Source organism: Watersipora subatra, chromosome 2 (genome assembly GCF_963576615.1).
Source record: "Watersipora subatra chromosome 2, tzWatSuba1.1, whole genome shotgun sequence".
In the NCBI taxonomy this organism is placed as follows: Eukaryota; Metazoa; Bryozoa; class Gymnolaemata; order Cheilostomatida; family Watersiporidae; genus Watersipora; species Watersipora subatra.
Window position 1 is genome coordinate 41,030,791 of NC_088709.1, and position 21,877 is coordinate 41,052,667.

Here is a 21,877-nt window from a genome sequence, read left to right on the forward strand (position 1 = left end):
TTTAAGGACTATAATAACTGTTTAAAATCTATTTCTACAATAAGTCACACTGTTGATCTTTGTCAAAAAAATACCTTGTCACAGACTACACTCGATAAGTTTTTTAAATGAAACAACTGATCAGATGTAAAGCATGCTTTTTTGCATTGGTCATTAATGTTTACTTATGCCCAGTTTTAAAAATTATCAGAAAGAATAGATATTTTTAGATTGGGCTGAGACTTGTTTGCAGTTTTAGGTGATGTGACTGACAAGACGTTTCAAGATTAAAATTGGCAAAATTGATCTCGAGTAAAACATTCAGAAGAAAAAATGTCATCTGAGCGTTTTAACCGCGATTAGGTTTTGCCAATTTTAATCTGAAAAAGTTCTGGCAGTCACATACTTAAAACAACACACAAATCTCAAGTAAATAAAAATATCTATACTTTCTGATAAATACTTTAAAACTCTACATCAGATGCCCTTTAACTTACAACAAATAACCTATATTTTAGTTTTATATATAGACATGTAGTTTGTATATGTATCTACTGATAAATACATTCATACGCTCTGATACCGCTCTGTATCTATACCGCTCTGTGATATCTGAACGCTCTGATAACTCAAACACTTTCGCTCGGTCCCGTGAAGTTTGAGTTATCCATGTTTCACTGTATTTAGAAATATCCTAATGGTTTGTAGTTCCAAAACATTAATAATAAAAAATTCCAAGTTTAAATAATAAAAAACCTTCGTTCTGAAGGAAGAACATTTCACTCACTAGCTTATGAATTTATCTAATCACCGACAAAATACAGTCAAACTCGGACACTCAGTAGTGACACTGATCGACTCTCACTCATCCAGTGACTAGTGTAGTAGAACTAACTGCTGGCAGTACTAACTAGTAGTAGCACAACTAGTAGTAGTCGTAGACTTTAGCAATAGTAATAGAACTTGTAGTAGAAGTGACTCACTTGTGAATTGTCATGCCCTTTCCTTTAAAAGTCCATTATTGTGGTTTTTTTGCAGTTCATGGAATAGCAATAGCACTGTGCACCTACACCGTTCTCTTTCTTACATAAATTATTAGAAGTAATCTCAGTAGTCTGTTCTTTTGATTTAGCAGTGTATTCGTGATCTTCCACAGCTGTTAAATCTGAAATTAGATTTCTTTCTCACATTGAACACAATGAAATTAACTCAAACGGTAACCGAAAATGGCGTCGGCCGGATTTCCGTACTCGCGAATGACCTCTGCCAATCAAGGGGTTTTGAGTTCAATGGTTGACGGCTATTATATGGGCGGAGTTTAATGATCGAGCTTTGCTCGGATTGTGCTAGCCTGAGTTTCGGGGCTAACACAGTTTTTTACGGGGCGGTTGCGTTGCTTTGTTAGGTTTTTGAGCATAGGTTTTATTTCAGATATGCGTCGATCGCGGATAATAAACCAAGAATCAACAAACCTTGAATTTCTACAGTGTAGGCGTAATACCTAACCACAAAATGGATCCATGGAAAATAAAACATTTTAAATTAACAATGTTTATCAATTTTGAGATTTTCAGGGTGTCGTAGCATATGCTCAAAGTTAAATATGATTTACCCTCACTACTGAAGCACCTGTGATGAGGGTAAATAATGCACCCACACGGGAGCGAATGAGATAACCAAGTAGACTAGACCTGGCCCCCTACCTCGCACAGATTTTCACAAAGTTAATGCAGCACTCTTCCTCCACCCACACTGTTCTGAAGGATTAAAAAACTGCTACTGTCATACCTATTTTTAAAAATAAAGGTAGCAGAATCCTGCCATCTAACTACTGCCCAATCTCTTTAACACGTGTTTTATCGAAAACCACAAAACACATAGTAGCACATTTTATTCGTAACTTTCTAGACTTCAGTGATTTTTTCAACGATTGCCAACATGGTTTTCACTCTAAAAGAAGCTGTGAAAGCCAGCTAATCCTTACAACACATGACCATATTGACTTCTTTGATGCTGGTATCCCTACAGATGCAGTTAGTTTTGATTTTTCTAAGGCCTTTGACAAAGTATCCCATAACAAATTTACATGTATATTCAAACTCAGGCAAACCAAACTGGATAGCTCAATTGATGCTTAGGTCGAGAACAGGTTAAAAGACTGCACACAGACTATTTTTTATAAATGAAACATACTCCAAACTATGTCAGGTCTGGTTTGGTGTGCCCCAGGGATCTGTTTTAGACCCATCCTTTTCCTTATTTTTATATAAGATAGGCCAACAGCCATAAAGACCTTTAAACTCAGACTTTGCTGATGATGCTCTCCTATATTCACAGGTTGACTCAGCTAACGACTGTGCAAACCTCTAATCAGACCTTGGTTCTCTCATAGACTGGGCTGATAAATAGCAAATAGAATTTAATATCACTAATTGTGAGACAACCTATTTTGTAAAGTCCCAGGAATGTAGCTTTTTCACAAATACTTAATGAAAGGCCAACAGCTATCATTTGTTACTCATTTTAAATACTTTGGAGTTATTATTGACATCAAACTCAACGCTAACCTCCACATAGAAAATACCATAATTAAGTCTTTAACCACCCTATACACGCTGATGAGATCCCCAAGAAGTTGCTCATTCAAAACAAAAACCTTATCTTTTAGTACCATCTGCTGCCAATTCTGGAGTATGCCTCAACTGTCTGGTCCACATTTGTATCAAAGCCCATTTTTTATTTTTCCTATTCACTCTCTCGACTCGGTGAATAGAAAGCTTTTAGGTGGGCGTTTAACCTTAACAAAAATGACATGATTTCTGACCTCATGTCTGAGTGGTCATAGGCCACTCTTGCAGAGCGTCGAAAAACTTCTGATCCGAAACCTAAAACATAAAATCGTTACTGAAGAAATTGCAATCCCTTAAGATTTTTACTCTAATGCCCACTTGCACTATACACACCACAAAAGTACCAAAGGTAACATTAACAAAAACATAAAATAATTATTTTTTTGTGAGGGCCCTTGGCAATTAACTCACATTTTCCCAATCTCCCATCTAATCTCTCCCCAACACTTTTTACTCGGAACCTGTTGTTAAATTCAAAAACTCAATATATAATATAAACTAAGAATTATATTGTGATGTTTTAAATAAAGATATTGCTCTAATGCCCTATTTGGGGGTCAAATGCAATTAATTAAATTGACTTAAAATTGACTTGCCTGGAAATCACCTTAACAATGTCCTTTTTTCTCTAGTTTTTTATTAATATTTTGCCACCCCTAATATAAAATGACCAAGTCATTTATCGTTGTCATATTGTTTGACCTGGCCAATAAGATGGGGCAGCAGCCAAAGCTGTGCAGTTTCGTTTTCATACTCAAAATCTAAAGCCAAATTTGGACCATTTCAAAATGGCGACTATTAATATCACAAATGCTTGTAAATGGCAACTGACTGATCATAACAGGGACAATATTGGGCAACTATATTTATTTGACAACAAAATGAAATCAACAGATAAGTAAAGTAACTACCATTGTTAAAATATTTGTCAATTTACAAGGGGTTTTATTCAGCATAATTATCTCCTTGTTTGGGTTCATCCCAACAGAGCTCGATCATTAAATCGCGCCTACATGATGCTCGTCGCCTATCCTGTGGAGGTTTATATCAATGCGTAAACGTACCGTAATCAAGAACCCTAAACCAAGTGAAAGTGGCACAAAAAATAGAAAAGTTATTGATACAAATCAATAATATGACAATTACTATACAATCAAAACTTAGGCTTACTTTTTTTCTATTTGAAGGATGAAAAGGTGAGTTTGTGACTACATTGTAACAGATTAAGCAGTTCACATTGTTATCGTTTGTATAGCATACATCACAATAACATAAACGTTCTCAAAATTGATCAATCATGTTATGAGAGCATTTATTGTAGATGCTAATAACATACAAGTCAGTTTAAAACACAGACTAAATGAATATTTTATATTAGTAAAGGTTTTGATGTTATAAGCTAAGTTCAAATTGATGAGGCTGGGCAATCTTCTTTTTAACTGGAGACCAGTACAGAAGAAATGCCAAAAAACAAAGACCAGTTTGTGTTAAAACTCTAGGTCAGCACTTGTTGTTTTCTTACCAGTTGACTCAGTAAAGATACTGCAAACTATTTACAAAACAAATGCGCTAATAATCTTAATTTAAAAACTAATAAATGATTATTTTTATTTAATAAAAACAACTTTGTATACATAAAACTAGGCACCCAAGCCTGATTTTCTATATTCATCTGATGTTACGATAAAAATTATTTACAGACAAAGTGAATATTAGCAACATAATGAAAAAATAATACCTTTGATGGCAGTTCTCGTTTTTTAAATATATCTCCTCGGTACCATAGAACCATGATGCCACTTTTCTAAGTTGTAAAGCTTACATTTATGGGTAAGACATTTACAGACCAAAGCTTTACTCTTGAGCTAAATTTCAGGCTTTTCATTTTAGCTTTTAATTGTCATTCCATTCATTTATTGCAAAGATGAAGCTGCCTGCTCTTGGTATGGCTTTGCTTTTACAAAATTACTTTTACATTTTCCCAAAAACCTAATCTTGTACTGTGCCCAACTAAAATACACCAACTGTTATAGTTTGACAGCATGATAAAAACCTAAAATATTTTACAAAAAAGACTTGGCAAGCACGGGATAAGCTAATTTAATCTTTTATGTCTAACTAGTTGAAATTCGCTTAGTGAGAAACCTCATATCAAGGGACTTGTCTGCTTTGTTCACCTATGAGTTGTCCTCTCTGCTAAAACTAGTAAAAGAAAGCTCCGCCTTTCTGTCGTGACGATCCAAACAATAACACATGTTATATTGTAGTAACAGTAGAGCGTGCTTGAAACTCGGCATTGAGTTTAGTACACATTTTCTCGGAAAGTTAAAGTAAGGAAACTGGTACTCAAAAAATTAGAACACTAAGGTAATATTGCTTTTTAGACCATGGCAGAGAGCTTACACGTCTTTTTATTAGCATAAAGTACACAGAATTGTATTTGCATTAGCCTACTCACAAATATTGACATCTTATTCGAAGTTTTTGCCCTTAGTGTTTTTGCATATACGGTAGTACAAGATTTTTTGGCGGAACCTCAAAAAGTTTAATGTTTGAATTTGGGAAAATTTTTTATTATGTGGCAGTATAATTGGTTTTATTATTTTTACTTGCGTCAAAGTGAAGCTTAGCTTTACATCTATTGTGTGGCCTTAAATAATAATAATGAAAATACTGATTAATTTACGTGTAGGCCTAGATTACGAGTGTTAGCGCTTCATCCATTACATACTAGTATATGTATCAGAAATCCGGAAATGTGGTCTATTGTCGTATTTATTGCAGCAGTAATATACTCTTCACGCAGTGTGTTTGTATTTTTAGATAAATTTTACCACAAGACTGTTAACAAATCACAACGCAGTATCTATTGTTTTAGTTTTTGAATTTCAAAATAACTCTTACCATAATTTGACTTATGTTTTTACTATGAGTATTTAAAACTGTTGGACAGTGCCAATACTCACCAATTTGTTGTTGCAAGTTAATAGGCTGTTATATAGTATTTAGGTAATTTGCCTTACTTGAATACCACACTAACATCGATGATTAATAACCACCAGTTCTACTTCAATCTAAACTATGCTTGTTGTGGTTAATTAGGCTAGGCAAGCTTCCTTGTTTATTCAATGGTTGCTTATATTTTTATTATGAGTATTTAAAACTGTAGGAACAGTGCCAATACTCACCAATTTGGTGTTGCAAGTTAATATCGGTGACATAATTTAGGCTATTTCTATAGAAGTTCGACAAATCTCCAGACATAAAATTGTTAGGATGTACTAATGCCATGAACAGATAGTTTTACAGATAGCTTAGCTTATAGTTAATTAAATACTTAAAACGATACAGATATGTGTTTGTGATTGAGCAGCACTAGCAGACCTGCCAACCCAAGAATGGGGCAATGCGTGAGATTTGGTTTTGGGGCAATTGATGTATCAATGATATGTATAAAATTGTGGAAATTGGGGCAAAAATCTCAGGCATTTGTCACGCATTCTCATTTTTTCTTTGGGGTGATTGCGTGAGTCTCGCACGCCCAATGCGTGAGAGTTGGCAGGTATGAGCACTAGTGCTCCTTTATGACTATGACAAACATGAGTAAACTACTCCAAGTTAAAGCAGTTTTTTTATATTGGTGTTTGCAAAAAGATTTTGTTGATTGCTATTACGCCTCCCTTTAGATGAGTTTGGTAGTAGCAGCACCAATGTTCCTTCAAACGTATAGCAACATGCTTAAACTAATCCAAACTGAAACAATTTTTTATAATATTTTAAAGAAACTCAAAAACTAAAAACTTTTTGCGTTATAAATAGAAATCCAGTATGGCCTACATCATTCAATACTAGGGAATATCTTGGGACTGACGGATGAAGGATTTGTTTAATGCTAAAAAGTTCACACAAGGTAGAAAGTAGTGAATTATAAGTAAATCCAGAAATAGCCTGTTATCCTGTAGTTTCGAGTTTGTGGACAAAATATGAGAATGTTCATGGACTTCACTTACTAATGACCAGTGTTAATATGTCCTAGACATAGAATCACAAAATTCAAAGCATTATACATGGATGGATAAAGCTAAAACTACATTTCCATCTTTATACAGTGTATATAATTTTAATGTTTATTTGTCATTTGTTGGTCTGTCGTCCAAATGTCCAGTTATAGCGCCAAAGTTTTAAGAATGGAAAAAATTGCTTTGCACTGGAATTGAACTTTGAAACCTCAGTTCTACTGACAGGCCACATCTTACTTGCCATTCTATGGAATAATTATGCACATACTTCTTACACCTACCAATTTTAATGGTGGTTAAAATACACATGATTCAGCTAATACGTTTGAACTACTACAAGAAAATATGTGCCCGGACCTTCCTAAAAATGCTATAAATATATTTTTATAACTAAACCTAATTAAACTTCTAGCACATACAGAAAAAACCTGCATTTAAAATTATAACGGTAAATGTTGTATAAGTTGTAAAAAACACTTTTTATAACTACTACTTATTATTATACTTGAACTAGCTGTACTACCCGGCGTTGCTCATAAAATTGATTTGTATTTAACATATAACAACATTTGCCATTCTAACTTTCAAACTACATATCATGAGAAAATTTTGTGTGTAGTTGAAATAACTTAATAGAAAATGCAAACAACTGTGAAGGTTTTCAAACTTTGTCAAACACCTGTAACTTTCAAACTTCATATCATTAGGAAAATGTTTTGTGCAAATATATTGAGAAAAATAAAACAACTATAAAAGGGTTTAGATATAAATGTGAAGTAATTAGCAAGTAATAGCTAAATTAATTAAGTAATATCGGTATAGATGCCGTTTAAACCATTGAACTTAAAACCCCGGGGTTTTGAGTTCAATGGTTTAAACCGCTTAGAAGACCTTGTAGGCCTAGTAGACCGCCATAAGAAATTCATACAAAAGTAGTCCACTTTGCTCAACCTTTAGTTAGCCATAGTTTCGAAACAGATAACGTTAAGTTCCGCCTTTAAGTCGTAACGATCCCAACATTCACTGACGTTAATCGACGTTGTAGTAAAAGGAGCTTTGAAACTCGGAATGGGTTTAAACAACTTTTTTCTTAAAAAGCCAAGGCAGGGAAATTGATACTGAACAAATTCAAAAACTAAATTACACTTTCTAACATATCAAATTGCTCACATACATTATTTTATTCGCATAAGGTACGAGGATTTGCTTTTGCATTACTCATAAGTATGAACATCTTATCGAAAGTCTTTGTTGTTGGTGGCTCTTTGTATATAATACTTGAAACATTTGCTGAAAGTTCCATGGCTTTTACATTTTTGTTTGGAAAGATAATTAATTTTTTTTGGGCTGAGTAAATATTTTTATGCGGATTTGTGTCGAAATGAAGTTTAGATTTACATCTTGGAGTCGGTCTCACATAATATAGCTTGAGCAGTTTTTGCCGATTATGCATATCGTTTCATTCAATACATATCAGCGCATGTATCAGCAATCTGAAAATATGGTTTGTTGTCGTATTTTTATTGTTACGAAAGTATACTCTGTGCGCATTGTTTTTGTATTTTCAAGAAAAGTTTTATAACAGAACAGTTGAAGAAATCAAGTAGTAGCAATTTTTTTAGTTTTTAATGCTACAATAACTTTTATCATGGCCTTTTATCGTGATAGGCTTCACTCATTGCATAATTGTGTTTTTACATTACGTAGGTTAATCTTTAGGTTCAGTGACAACACTCTTAGTTTGTTCATAAATTAATATCCCTGAAAAATTTTGGGCTATTTTATAGAAGTTCTACCAAATCTCCAGATTTAAAAAGTGAGAGTCCGTACTAATGCCGTTACTAAACCACAGCATGTCTGTTAGCTCAGGTGATAGTTGATTAGATACTTATAACGATAATGATATGCATTTGTGATTGAGCAGAACTAGTGTTCCTTCATGAGTATGGCAAACATCAGTAAACTACTTCAAATGAAAGCATTTTTTTATATTAGTGTATGTAAAAATTTTTTGTTGATTTGAAGTAGAATCAGGGCAACCCCCGAACCAGGCCAAGGAGAAACTGATCATTGGGTATAGTAGCTGAGGCACCTTCAATTTTACTACACTTCCGTCACTGCCACCGTAAAAGCCGATAATACTGACTCGTCATCACACAGCCGGTAGCAGACTGTAGATATAGCAATGCGACCCCAACTAGAGCCGATTAATCAGACTCTGTGTTACAGCCGATAGCAGACTGTGTTTATACCAGCGTAAATTCAGTGAAAGTGTCAATAATACAGATTCTATATATATTACAGCCAATTTAACTGCTCTAACAGCCAGGTTATTTCTATATGAAATTGAATTTCTAGTTATTTCAATTATAGGCGTCTGAACTATTTTTGCCATCACTGTACTTGAATAGCCGACGGTTTGATAAGAACAGAATTTCCAACGTCTGTATAACAATAACAAAGCAAGAAGTAAAAATTGTTAAACTAGCAGTTTACTTTATGCTCCTATTATGATTCCTTATTATGATTCCTTATTATGATTCCTTATTTGCCTGCCGAACTGAGAAGTAATCTATAAGAGATTGCCGACAACATCACATCTGCATATGTACAGAGGACTCACATGGAAAACAATGTTCTGGTATGATAGGTTAAATATAAACTGATGTACAGTGGGAGGTGGACATGGTGATTTAAGGTGATCATGATTGTTTCTGGTACTAGCTTTAATGCACCTCTGTTCACAGGATTTAGCCAATGGGCCACATTTGAACAAGGTTTTATGTGTTGGTTTCACAATGGACCAATATTTCTGCACTGGTCATGTTGTTTCCTGTTTACTACCTATTAGGTCTGAAGCATATTTTCTCTTGTTCTATTCATATTTTTAAACCTACAGTTCTTAAACAATATAATTAGCTGTAGAGCCATTGTGGGGCTTGCATCGCTCTACAACTGTAGTAATATTGTGTACATTGTTTATCGCTACTGTGACACAATTATCACTCTCATCATTTTTCTTTCAAAGTCGAAGAAGATTTTTAGTTCTATTATTTATTCCATTATATCTTGTCATAATGGGGACAGTCAACAAACAATTTTTTGCTACTGCAAATATATATTTCTCTATAGTCATATATATACATATATTTATATATATATGTATATATATAAATATATGTATACATATATTTGATACAAATATGATATACATTGATATGTATATATATATATATATATATATATATATATATATATATATATATATATATGAGGAATATTAGGAGACTGTAGAGGAATATATATTTGCAGTAGCAAAAAATTGTTTTTGATATATATTAAACTTTTAGCTAAACTATATATTTATATATATGTATATATATATATATTTATATATATGTATATATATATATATACATGTATATATATATATATATATATATATACATGTATATATATATATACATGTATATATATATATACATGTATATATATATATATATATATACATGTATATATATATTGAAATGTATCATACTTAGAACTAAAATCAGGGTGCTCAACATAGGATGGAGCAGTACAAATTAGAAAATTGAGCAGTTCACTCATCTTTGTTCCAGCTATTGGCAGTTTCCTACAGTGCATTCCTCAGGCTGTAGACTTCAACCTTCAACTTCAGGCTGTAGACTTCAAGTTGAAGTCTACAGCCTAAGGAATGCACTAGCAGGAAACTGTCAATAGCTGGAACAAAGATGAGTGAACATGTATACATGTTTATATACATGTATCTATATATTTACACATTTGTAATATAGCACAAAAATGTGAAAGTCAATATAATCTAATAAGACCGGTAACTGTAATAATAATAGCATAAAACACTGAGGGTACCAAAGTATATCAAAAGGATGAAAGTTTCATTTTGCCACCATAATGTTAGGCAGTAGTTTCAATAACTTGACTCCAACCAATCACCATCATTGATCTTTAAATAAATATATTTATCAAATTATTTATATACAATAATATCTTATTGTAATAACAGGATTTCACTTTAATCTTTTCTATTATCTCCCCAATTTTGAGCTTAATCGTTGTCTTCTTATTTGCAAGTAGATTTCATTCATAAAAACCTAGTCCTCCATGATCATTAGTTTTATGCTATTTGATTTTTAGATCCAATCCGTCTATTTAATGTCTGTCATGGAAGCTTTGCTAGTAAAATCGAACCCAGCAACAGATGGTCGGAGTAACAGAGACAGTCTCTATCCAACGGGTTAGTTAGAGAGTTCTACTAAACTATGTATATTTTAAAGATTTTAGCAGTATGTATTCATGTCTTCCTTAGTCATGCCATCTATAGCATTGTTAGTTGTACCCATTTCCTATTTATTGATGTTCTTGGCGGCCATGCTTACTTTGTGATTTACTCTATTTGTATTTCCTCTTTAGCCATGTCCTCTATAAGTCGGTCTGCTGTTATTTCCTTTATAGCCGTGTCTACTATAGCTATGTTTCCTATAGACATATCTGACATTGCTCTGTCTGCTTTAACTCTTTCTGCTATAACCTGGTGTATTGTAACTACATACTATTCTAATGTGTTGCTTCAGCTAGCTTAAAGTGCTGTTTAGGCTGATCCTTTTGTGCAGCTTCACTAAAACAATGTTTGTAGGTAGTAAATTATCAATATATTATGTTGTAAATATCGAGGTTAAAGTGGAACCTGGTGATTTGTCAGTCAATATAGAAAAAGATGAAGGTAATTATGGTGAAAGATTTTTCGTTGCAGCCATTACACCATGACATAATTGAACTCTGCCTTTATTTGAAGTAGTAGTTGGCATATAGAATAGCTTCTTAAACAATTCTCTCCGAATGAACTCTCATCTTTATTGTAGTTGCAGAAGTGAAAACAGAAACTGATGATGGCACTGACAATCTCCCCCTAACTGGTTAGTTAAGGATTAACACATATTAATATTGATTTATGTAATGTAAATTATATAATTATATGTATAATTTATATTTATATATTATATTTAATTTACAGTCTATAATATATATAATTTTTAATTATATATATAATATATATAAATATATATTGTAATACCTATATTTAAACACCGTCTTTATTTGAACGCTACCTCATATTGTACATCATATAATCTTTACCCAATTTGTTAGTTAATGATTAACAAATAATAATATCTATATATTGATATATACCATAGGACCTTCATTTGAGTGCCGTGGCACTTTATTTTTCAACCGTTTCCTTAGAATGGCGTTTTATTGGAGGTAACGTTCAAACAAACGATGTCGTTGTATTCTTCAAACATTTTATCAGAGTGTTGAGAAGATGAATTTAACAATTTCACGGGCGAATCAAATGTTGCCTATTTTTATTTATGTAATCGAGTCATTATTAGCACGATTTTGTGAACACCTTTTCTACTGACCACTTGCTATTGTAGTGTAAGTTCGTAAAGATTGAGGATGTCAAATCGTATTGATCAAATTGGTTAAAATAGAGGTGGCGTTAAAATAGAAGTGGCGTTAAAATAGAGGTGGCGTTAAAATAGAGGTGGCATTAAAATAGAAGTGGCGTTAAAATAGAGGTGGCGTTAAAATAGAGGTGGCATTAAAATAGAGGTGGCATTAAAGTAGACATGGCATTCAATCAGAGGGTGGCGCTCTACTTTTCAACTCTTTTCCTATAGTGGCGTTTTATTAGTGATGGCGTTCAAGTAAAGGTTCAAATACGAGTTTTACAGTATTTGACAAATTCTTAACTAACCAGTTGGGTAGAGATCAGCACCATCATCAGATCCTGGTTCGGTTTTCACTTTTGCAACTCCTGCAATAATTATGAGAGTTTATCTAGAGAAGATTATATAAGAAGCTTCCTATATATACAGCTAGCTGTGACCTGGCGTTGCCCGGGTATTAAAAATCAGCTGATGAACAATGAAAGGTAATGAAAGTTGCCTGTCATTTGCAGTGTGCCAGTTGGCACATTGCCAATGGATAATTTGAGTAAGCTTATTAATAAGAGCTACGGCTTCTCATGACGTTACGCCATCGCGCTGTTTAGTAATGGAAAGCGGTAGCGTATTTGCTCTCATATAACGGACATATCGCCTAGCAAATCTATCAAGCTCGTGTGGCCAAATTAGTAAGGCCTTCGGACTGGCAAACAAGAGGTTGTGAAATCAAATCTTCTGCAATATGGATTCTTTATTCCAAGATATTAATAGCTATAGCTGGACATATACAACTATTGATGGGTGACCAGTTTTGAGAGATTGTTCATCCATCTGTGAAGATAAGTTGTCATGATTCCCTTCATCGGTCTCTGTGCTCACTGACGACTCTCTCAACTGTTCTTCTGTTGAACTAGTCGGTAAACTAGCGTTGAAACTATTCTTTAGCAGAGCACAACTATTAGAGGTAAAGACTTGCAGTTAGAAAAGGCACTTCGAGACGAACAGAAACAACGAACGAATTAATTGTTGTTGATGTAATCGAGTCAATACTAGTAGGGTTTTGTAGACACTTTACTCCTAATCACTTGCTGTTATGGTTTTGTAAAAAATAAGAATGTCAAATAGTGTCGGTGTTCAAATGGAATGGCATGACATTCAATTAAAGGGTGACGCTATATTTTTCAACCCATGTCTTATAGTGGCGCTCAAATAGATGTTGCGTTCAAATGCAGGTTTGACGCTGAATTGATATCTTATTTTTACATTTGTACCGGTATCGAGAGGTACCACTATTATAGCCCTATTCAAAGTTTTGATGGATAGCTTCTGGTAGAACAGTAACCTGTTTTATACACACACACACTTCTATGCAAAAATTGTTATTATTAATTCTACATATTCAGGATTTTTATTTTGTTTTCTCAGTTCATATTAATTGTATCATTACCGAATCACCTTTTATTGTAATTGTAACAAAACCTACTTAATTTAGTTATTACTCGCTAATTATTTCACATTTACATCTAAACCTTTTTATAGTTGTTTCATTTTTAAAAATATTTTTACCTGCTTGAAACATTTACCTCATGATATGAAGGTTAAAAGTTGTTCGACAAACTTTGAAAACTTTTACAGTTGTTTTTATTTTCTCTGAATTTATATAAATTACACGGAGAACTTTTCTCATGATATGTAGTTTGAAGGTTAGAATGGCAAATGTTGTTATATGTTAAATAATAATAAATTCTCTGATGAAAGACTTTTTTATTACCTGGGCAATGTCGGGTAGTACAGTTGTATATATATATATATATATATATATATATATATATATATAATTGTTTCCTCACCCCGGATACTCCGTATGGGTAGTAAATTCTGCTCTAACTCGGGTCTCCTACCAGAGACCTGGGAGTTTGAGCACTCGCCTCAAGATCTTAGCTGTTCCCAATAGCGCACTTTTCTGCAACTCACCTGAGTTGATTGTTGTTGGTTGTTGGGCAAGCCACATTTTATGCGCCGGTGTTATTGCGCCCAGTGCCCCAATGACTACTGGGATTACAGTTGTTCTTACATTCCAGCATTTTTCAATCTCTTCTCCAAGAGGGAGATATTTCTCTACCTTCTCTTTTTCTTTGCTGGCTATATTGTAGTCATTGGGTACTGCTATGTCTATTATAGTAGCTCTCTTGTTCTCCTTGTCTACCACCACTATATCTGGTTGGTTTGCTAGGACATGCTTGTCAGTTTGGATGTAGAAGTCCCAGAGGATCTTAGCGCGGTCATTTTCATTGACCTTACCAGGAGCTTCCCACCAGTGTTGTGGTTTATTAAGGCCATACTCATCACATAGACTTCTATACACAACACCTGCGACATGATTATGCCGCTCAGAGTATGCGTTTCCAGCTAGCTGTTTGCATCCACTGATGATGTGTTGGATGGTCTCAGGTGCATCTTTGCACAGTCTGCATCTAGGATCGTCTCTAGTGTGATAGATTTTCGTTTGGAGTTGCCTTGTTGGGAGCACTTGCTCCTGGGCTGCCATGATTAGCGACTCTGTATTGGCCGTTAGGTTTCCTTTGTTCAGCCACATATATGTCTGGTGAAGATCGCCAACCTTAGATAGTTGTTGGTGGTAAGCACCATGAAGAGGTTTCGTGTGCCAGTCAATTTCCTCATCATCAGGGCGTAGATATATACAGTCAAACATGGATAACTCGAACTTCAAGGGACCGAGCAAAAGTTCGAATTATCAGAGCGTTCAAGTTATCAGAGCACTGTCACAAGTCCATATATTTACTTATTTATTAGTAGATACATGTACATATACAAACTATAATATAAATCAAAAGCACAAATGGCTTGTTTCAAATTAAATGCTTCTAATGTAAAGTTTAAAACGTTTTCATGAAAAAGTATAGAGATTTTTCTATCACTTGAGATTGGTTTGTTGTTTGAGGTGACGTTATTGCCAGGACGTTTTTCAGATTGACATTGGCAAAACTTAATCGTTGTTGAAATGCTCAAAAGAAAAAACATTTTTTTCTTTTGGGGTTTTACCCACGATCAATTTTGCCGTTTTTTCTTGAAGTTTATGCAGATTACCTTACTTTACCTGGGATTCGTTAAGAGCAACACTCCGAGGCAGTTCAATTAGAAGTTTTACGAGGTTTTACGGTACATTCTATATCACTCACGCTTTTTTAATAGATACTTATTGAATGTACACACGTATTCTGTGTTTAGGTCAAACGATGAATAGTTTTTTTGTAGCTCAGACAACGTATACGTTTAATTACAAGAATTTTTAAGACGATTTCAACATTCCAACGTTGATTCAACACGGAATCAACGTCGGAAAACTATTCATCACGGGCTAGCTGGGTTACGCCACACACTCAAGGATTTTCGCCACGCACATACAAAACAACATGCGATTTTTGTTTTATATGTGCGTGGCGAAAATCCTTGCACGCGTGACCCGGTTAGCCCGTGCTATTCATCGTATCGCAGTATAAATCAAATTTCACCAAACTTTTAGAAAAGTCGTTGACAAAAAATATTTTGCCGATGGTGGTAATAACGACGCTTATGAATTACGAAAAGATGACGTTTACCTCTATGGCTTTGAATAAAGTGATTTTCTAAAGCGATAACAACCGTTTCGGTAGCCGTTGGGCAAAAAAACAGTTCGAATTAACAGTGTTGAGTTCGAGTTATCTATAGCAATTTATCATTACGTGGGAACGGACCAAAGGAAATGTTCGAATTAACCATGTGTTCGAGCTATCCGTGGACGAGTTATCCATGTTTGACTGTATATATATATATATATATATATATATATATATATATATATATACATATACCAACTATATATACATGTATAAGTGTGAAAGTATGTCTGTCCCTTGAGCTAGGGATCTTAAAATCTGGATATTAAAATGCCGTTTTCTGATGGATCTGAGCTCTTTACGAATGCATCAACAAGGTTCATATGCGTACACTCCACACGCCACAACGACTTGGTGATCAGTTGCGCTATCATATACCACATAATCCATGCTCATGCTAATTATTTTGGCCTTAGGTTTTTCACCAAAGATTTTGAGATTTGGTCGTCTCGGAGCTCGAATATAAATTCGGATCTCGACCAAACCACAGCATGCGCATTGTTATCAACAAAGCTCCGGAAATGCATGAAAACATTCGCTAACAAACGGAGAAGTCATATACGATGCATAAATTCTTGTGAAAAAGGGAGGAACCATCTGGGACGACGTCTCCTCCACCGAAGAAATTCGCTTGGGAGATAACTCCTCTAGTCGAGCTACCCTAAATTGTTTTGGAGGAAGATTCTCCTTTAAAGATGTGAAGTAAACGTGCCATTGCTATTTACCGTACAGGATGAAAATATTTGTTGGTTATAAAAATTCGCGATTCCGCAAATAGTCAATTCCTCGAATTATTAAATTCCGTGAATAATTAGTTCTATTTGTAATCACAAGGGAGAATAACTACTGCATCAAATTGAAAATTAGTTGCCAGGCTAGTTTTTAATATGAATACTAAACGTCGTTGAGTTCCAAAACATTTTTAAAATCATTGCCTGGGCTTTGAGCTAACACCATTGCCAATGCATCACATTTATTTACAAAATTATTCAAGGTTGTCACAAGATATGCAGAATGGCGTCATCGCGAAAATAGCCGCTAGGCAGAAGTACTAAATGTAGCCGAGTTCCAAAACTTCTTTAAAATCTTCGCCGGGCTTCGAGTTTTATTGCCATTTGCCATTGCATCAAACTTTACAAAATTATTCAAGGTTTTCACAAGTTATTCCAAGTTATTCAGCATGGCTTCGTCATCGCAAAAAATCTCTCCTAGTCTTTTTACATTGAAATCAACTCCATCAATCTCTAATAGCGAAGCTGAGGACGATCATGATTCTGATCTGGGCATTATGGTATGTATTTGATTTGCAGTGCGGATACGTTTTTCCATAATTAACTGCATTAGTCAATTCTTTTGTTTAAAAACTGATCGCTTTCATTAAATACTTCAGCTATTGTTTTTGTACTTCCGTAACACTTACTAATATTTTTTCTTTTTTTGTGTTTACTGCAGGTTGAGAATAAAAGCGAGTATATATATATATATAAATTGTTTCCTCACCCCGGATACTCCGTATTGGTGGTAAATTCTGCTCTAACTCGGGTCTCCTACCAGAGACCTGGGAGTTTGAGCACTCGCCTCAAGATCTTAGCTGTTCCCAATAGCGCACTTTTCTGCAACTCACCTGAGTTGATTGTTGTTGGTATTTGGGCAAGCCACATTTTATGCGCCGGTGTTATTGCGCCCAGTGCAATAACACCGGCGCATAAAAAATGTGGCTTGCCCAAGCCACATTTTTATATGTATATATATATATATACATATACATACATATATATATATATATATATATATATATATATATATATATATATATATATATATATATACATACTAGCTTTCATAACCTACTCCGATTACGAAAACTAGAGACAAGTAGTAATATTCATCAAGGCAGGAATATTGACAGAGAAGCATCCAGTCAACCTAGACCCCTTTCATCGACAACAACTCCTTGATATCGCTGCAGCAAACATGATTAAATTATATATTTTATTTCATAGATGGATATATTATAATTTATTACAAACTTGAGTGTACAAATAAAATATTTCAAATACAAATAAAATTTTACAAACGATGAATGGAGTAAATATGAACAGTTTAGTCCTTATGGCGGTTGTCTAGGAATAAAATTAAACTGGTACTCTTCATAAGTGAATACTAGCGTGTAATGGTGCACTCTGACTAGTTATTTTGGTAATAGCAGCTCTGTCGCTGTCACTGTCTTGCATAGATGTTAAAGGCGATTCTCTCGCTACTACATGACTGGTAAGGAAGTTATCATCAGAACTCTCCTCGTGGCTTACTATTGCAAAGTTCTGCCGGTTCGCCAAAGATTTGTGCTCATAAAGGCGTTTTTGTTCCTTTTTTATAACAGATATATTCTCCTCGTTAGCAGCTGCAGTCACTTCTACCTCAATTTCAAGACCTCCCTGAATGATCGGTGATCTTCTAAGAATGACATCTACCACCCTTGCAATCATTGTGCTTCCGTGTATGTTGAAAAATCTCTCTCTCACACTAAAACAAATAATGAAGCGGTAGGGATGGAAAAAATAAATATTGCGTTTTACCAAAGAACCAAAATAAAATTCAACTAATTTAGTAAATGTGAAAAACTCATTACCACAAATTGTTGGTTCATCAAAGGCTCAAAATCTATGAATATTCGTGAAAACCTCTGAACGCAGCAAAAGATTTATAGCTTAACACGATCGACCCATATGTGTAGTTGTAAGCTAAATAGAAAACGAAACACGCAATGTGCGCATGCGTGGAGTTAACTCTATTGCTAAACGTAATAGAGTTAACTCTTCATAGAGAGTGACAGTTCTCAGTCGCGAATAAATTAATCCGCCAATATGCATGAAATAGCAATTTTCACGAAATATAACTCCGCGAATAAATTCATCCTGTAGAGTATATTTTCTTTTTATGATTTTTGATGTAACTGATCTGTTTCATTTTTAGCTATTTCATTATCAATTTTTGCATTTTTTGGATTTTATCTTAACCTTTAATGTTTGTGATTTTTTAAGAACCGAACGTACGAAATGTTTACTTTTGTTTTCTATTTCCATCATCATAAATAAAAAATTTTTTATTCAAATTAAATACGATCTATATCTACCCATTTCTATTTATAGTATGCAGTATACAGTACAGCTTATGGTGTAAGATGTTAAAAGTACATTACCGAAGTTGTTTTCTTGCCTTGGAATGGATTACATAATTTACATAGTTTTATTTTAATGGGGAAAATTGTTTTGGATGTAGAAAAAATCGGTTTTTGAACAACCTTCTTATACGTTGCTGAAAGTTATGAAATTTTAAATATACATTGGTTTGAAAACTTTTACAGTTGTTTTATTTTCTCTCTTCATTTATTTCAATTACTAAAAAACACTTTTTTCATTATATTTAGTTTGAAATATAGAGTGGCAAATGTTGTTATATGTTAAATAAAAGTAAAATATACTTAATTATAGTAAATTATAATTATATAAAAATAAAATAGACTTTTTATTACCTTACTTATTAAATAAATTTTCATTGTAATCATAGCTAAACAGATTATATTTAGCCATTACTTTTAGCCATTTAAAAACATTAACAGTTTTATTTTCCTAATTTCAACCAAACACTTTTTTCATGATATGAAATTTAAAAGTTGTTGTTTGAAACAGCTTGAAAACCTTTACAGTTGTTTTTTCCTCTTAATTCGTTTGAACTGCTTAAAAATATTTTCTCATGATATGAAGTATAAAAGCTAAAATAGTAAATGTTATATAAAAATAAATGTTCTGTCTGAAGACCTTTTTTATTACTCGCGCAACACCGGTTAGCACAGCTAGTATATATATAATAGAGAAAATATTAAAAAGAAACTAAATTTTCAGTAAAAGCGCTACAAATCTGTACCGAAATACCATAAAACCTGTATTGGAACACAGTCTTTATTTGAGCGCCAGATGCCTTTCAACCCCACCTCTATTTGCTAATAGTAGTTCCTTTTTTCAATGCGGTCTTGATGCTTCGATTTACATGTATATGGGGAAAAGTTTGCGCATTTACCATGGAAATGCTCTACTACGTATTTTGAGTCTAATATTTGGAGGCTTTTTTGATTACACACGACCAAGGTTGGCTTGGTTTAAACCAGCCGCAAAAGCCAGTTTTATGGTTTTTTCGTTGTTTTTTGTGTGAAAAACATATTTGAAGCTCATAGTGGTTCCTGTTTGATAGAAATCCAATTATATGTAATTATCAGCTGTGGAAGTTTATTTAGGACACAGTAGTAAAGTGATAGCAGAGCTCAAGTTGAAACTACATGCAATCCTAGCACAAGGAGTTATTGAATTTCATTTTCAATTGGTTTTATCAAGAGATATAATGATCCCTTTACTGATGAAATATAAAACCCATGTGAAATATACTAATCCAGTCATCGTCGCTAACAATGAATGGACACTTTCTCAAGTCTGGCCAGTGAGAAAGGATTGCTTATAATTAGAAATTAAAACAATAAAATCCTTTTGTCCAAAAGCTTCAAGTTTGCAAACTAATATCTCAATTATTGAGCACAAGCCAAAGTAGTGGGATTGTTAGAATTCAGTTTATCAAGTTTTTTGTGTTTTGAAAAGTTCAGGTTGTGCCTCCAATTTCCAACATGCCTCGCAACCAGGATCCCGTTTGCCAGTTTTTCATTCGAACTGCAAAAGGCAAAGGTTTTAAGGCAAAATTTAATCGGTGTGCTGTCGTAACGCAAAGTTACGCAGATAGGCTTAAATGCTGACTTGCAACAAAATTCACATTATAGTTATTTGGTATTAAAAGATTCACCATGTCTTAGTCTGCTGTGTTGTAGGTTCAACATATGTGGAATGCGATTACAAGCTGTTAAAAGCTCAAAAATGAACAGTTAATTGCAGCGACCATGAAACCGCCGTAGATCGGAATCAGTTTATTTTTCTGATGTAGTCATTACATTTGGTTATTGTATTGTCACGTGATGTTCTCACATAAATTGAAAGTCAAGTAAACGGCTCAATATAAAACTTCTCGTAGCACTAGTTTATGACAAACACTGGGTTTTACCGAAGACTCCGTATCAAATATAGATGCTCACTACTTTACAGTTTTTTTTCGGCTTGGTCTAGTCGTAATCTGATCATGTCACCCATACTTCACGTTTAATTTCTGCAGCATTTTTCGATAATAACAGGTGACCCAGGCTCATCAGGTTTATTAGACATTGATATGTACTCCCCCGAGCTAAGGTTGAAAAATTAAATGAATTTTCACGGTAGGTTATAGGATATCAGTGCTGAAAGTGGCAGCATTACAATGACGATGAAGTAGACGCATGAGAACAATAGACATGGTTTTATTGAATCGTGAAGTATATTTGTGAAAATATTTCGACGAATTAGGTTGCGTGAAACTGCAAACAGAAGCCATATTGTACGACTACATCCCATTTGAGCCGTTTTGGAAAAAGATTCCAATCCACAGCGGTTTTGTGATGGCTGCGATTAATTGTTCATTTTTGAGCTTTTAAGAGCTTGTAATCACATTTCCACATATTTTGCACCTACAACACAGCAGAGTAAGACATGGTGAATCTTTTCATATCAAATACCTGTAATGTGAATTCTGTTGCAAGTCAACCTTTAAAGCTCACATAGCAAAATGTCACGCTGACAACACCAATTCAGACAGTGATGCTAGTATTCAGATGATAGAAGTTGAGTCATCTGCCACTGCTCCAAACACTAGCAATGCATCTGCATTTTGCTCCGCTCTACACTACCACACGGCTAATCACTTGGATTAATTTTTTTACTTAAACATAGAGCTGTATGTAAAATATTCACTTCATGTGGTAAGATTTCTGCTCTGTATTTCATCAATCATGTTTAATTAAAGATTCATTCTGAAATTTCCATACTTTCTCTCTTTTTTTCCATAACAACTCCCACAGTACCATTTTTAGCAGATGATTTCACATGTGTATTTTTAATACTCAATCATGCAGCTATTATTAATAGTAAGTGATATTAATTCGACTTAAAATTGCA

At 34.0% G+C, this 21,877-nt stretch overlaps 2 protein-coding genes across 2 annotated transcripts in view; one reads left to right on the forward strand and one right to left on the reverse strand.

Moving 5' to 3' along the window:
* Positions 1-21,877, reverse strand: part of LOC137387868 (zinc finger protein 26-like) — a 126,429-nt gene that overhangs the window by 58,943 nt on the left and 45,609 nt on the right. The gene's annotated exons all lie outside the window — the stretch shown is intronic.
* The window catches only part of LOC137387865 (zinc finger protein 345-like), a 33,684-nt gene continuing 16,713 nt past the window's right edge, over positions 4,907-21,877 (forward strand). The window contains exons 1-3 of the mRNA XM_068074380.1: positions 4,907-4,976; positions 10,805-10,904; positions 11,530-11,583. Of these exons, the coding sequence (XP_067930481.1) occupies positions 10,823-10,904; positions 11,530-11,583 (136 nt within the window). The 5' untranslated portion in view covers positions 4,907-4,976; positions 10,805-10,822. The remainder of the gene's footprint in view (positions 4,977-10,804; positions 10,905-11,529; positions 11,584-21,877) is intronic.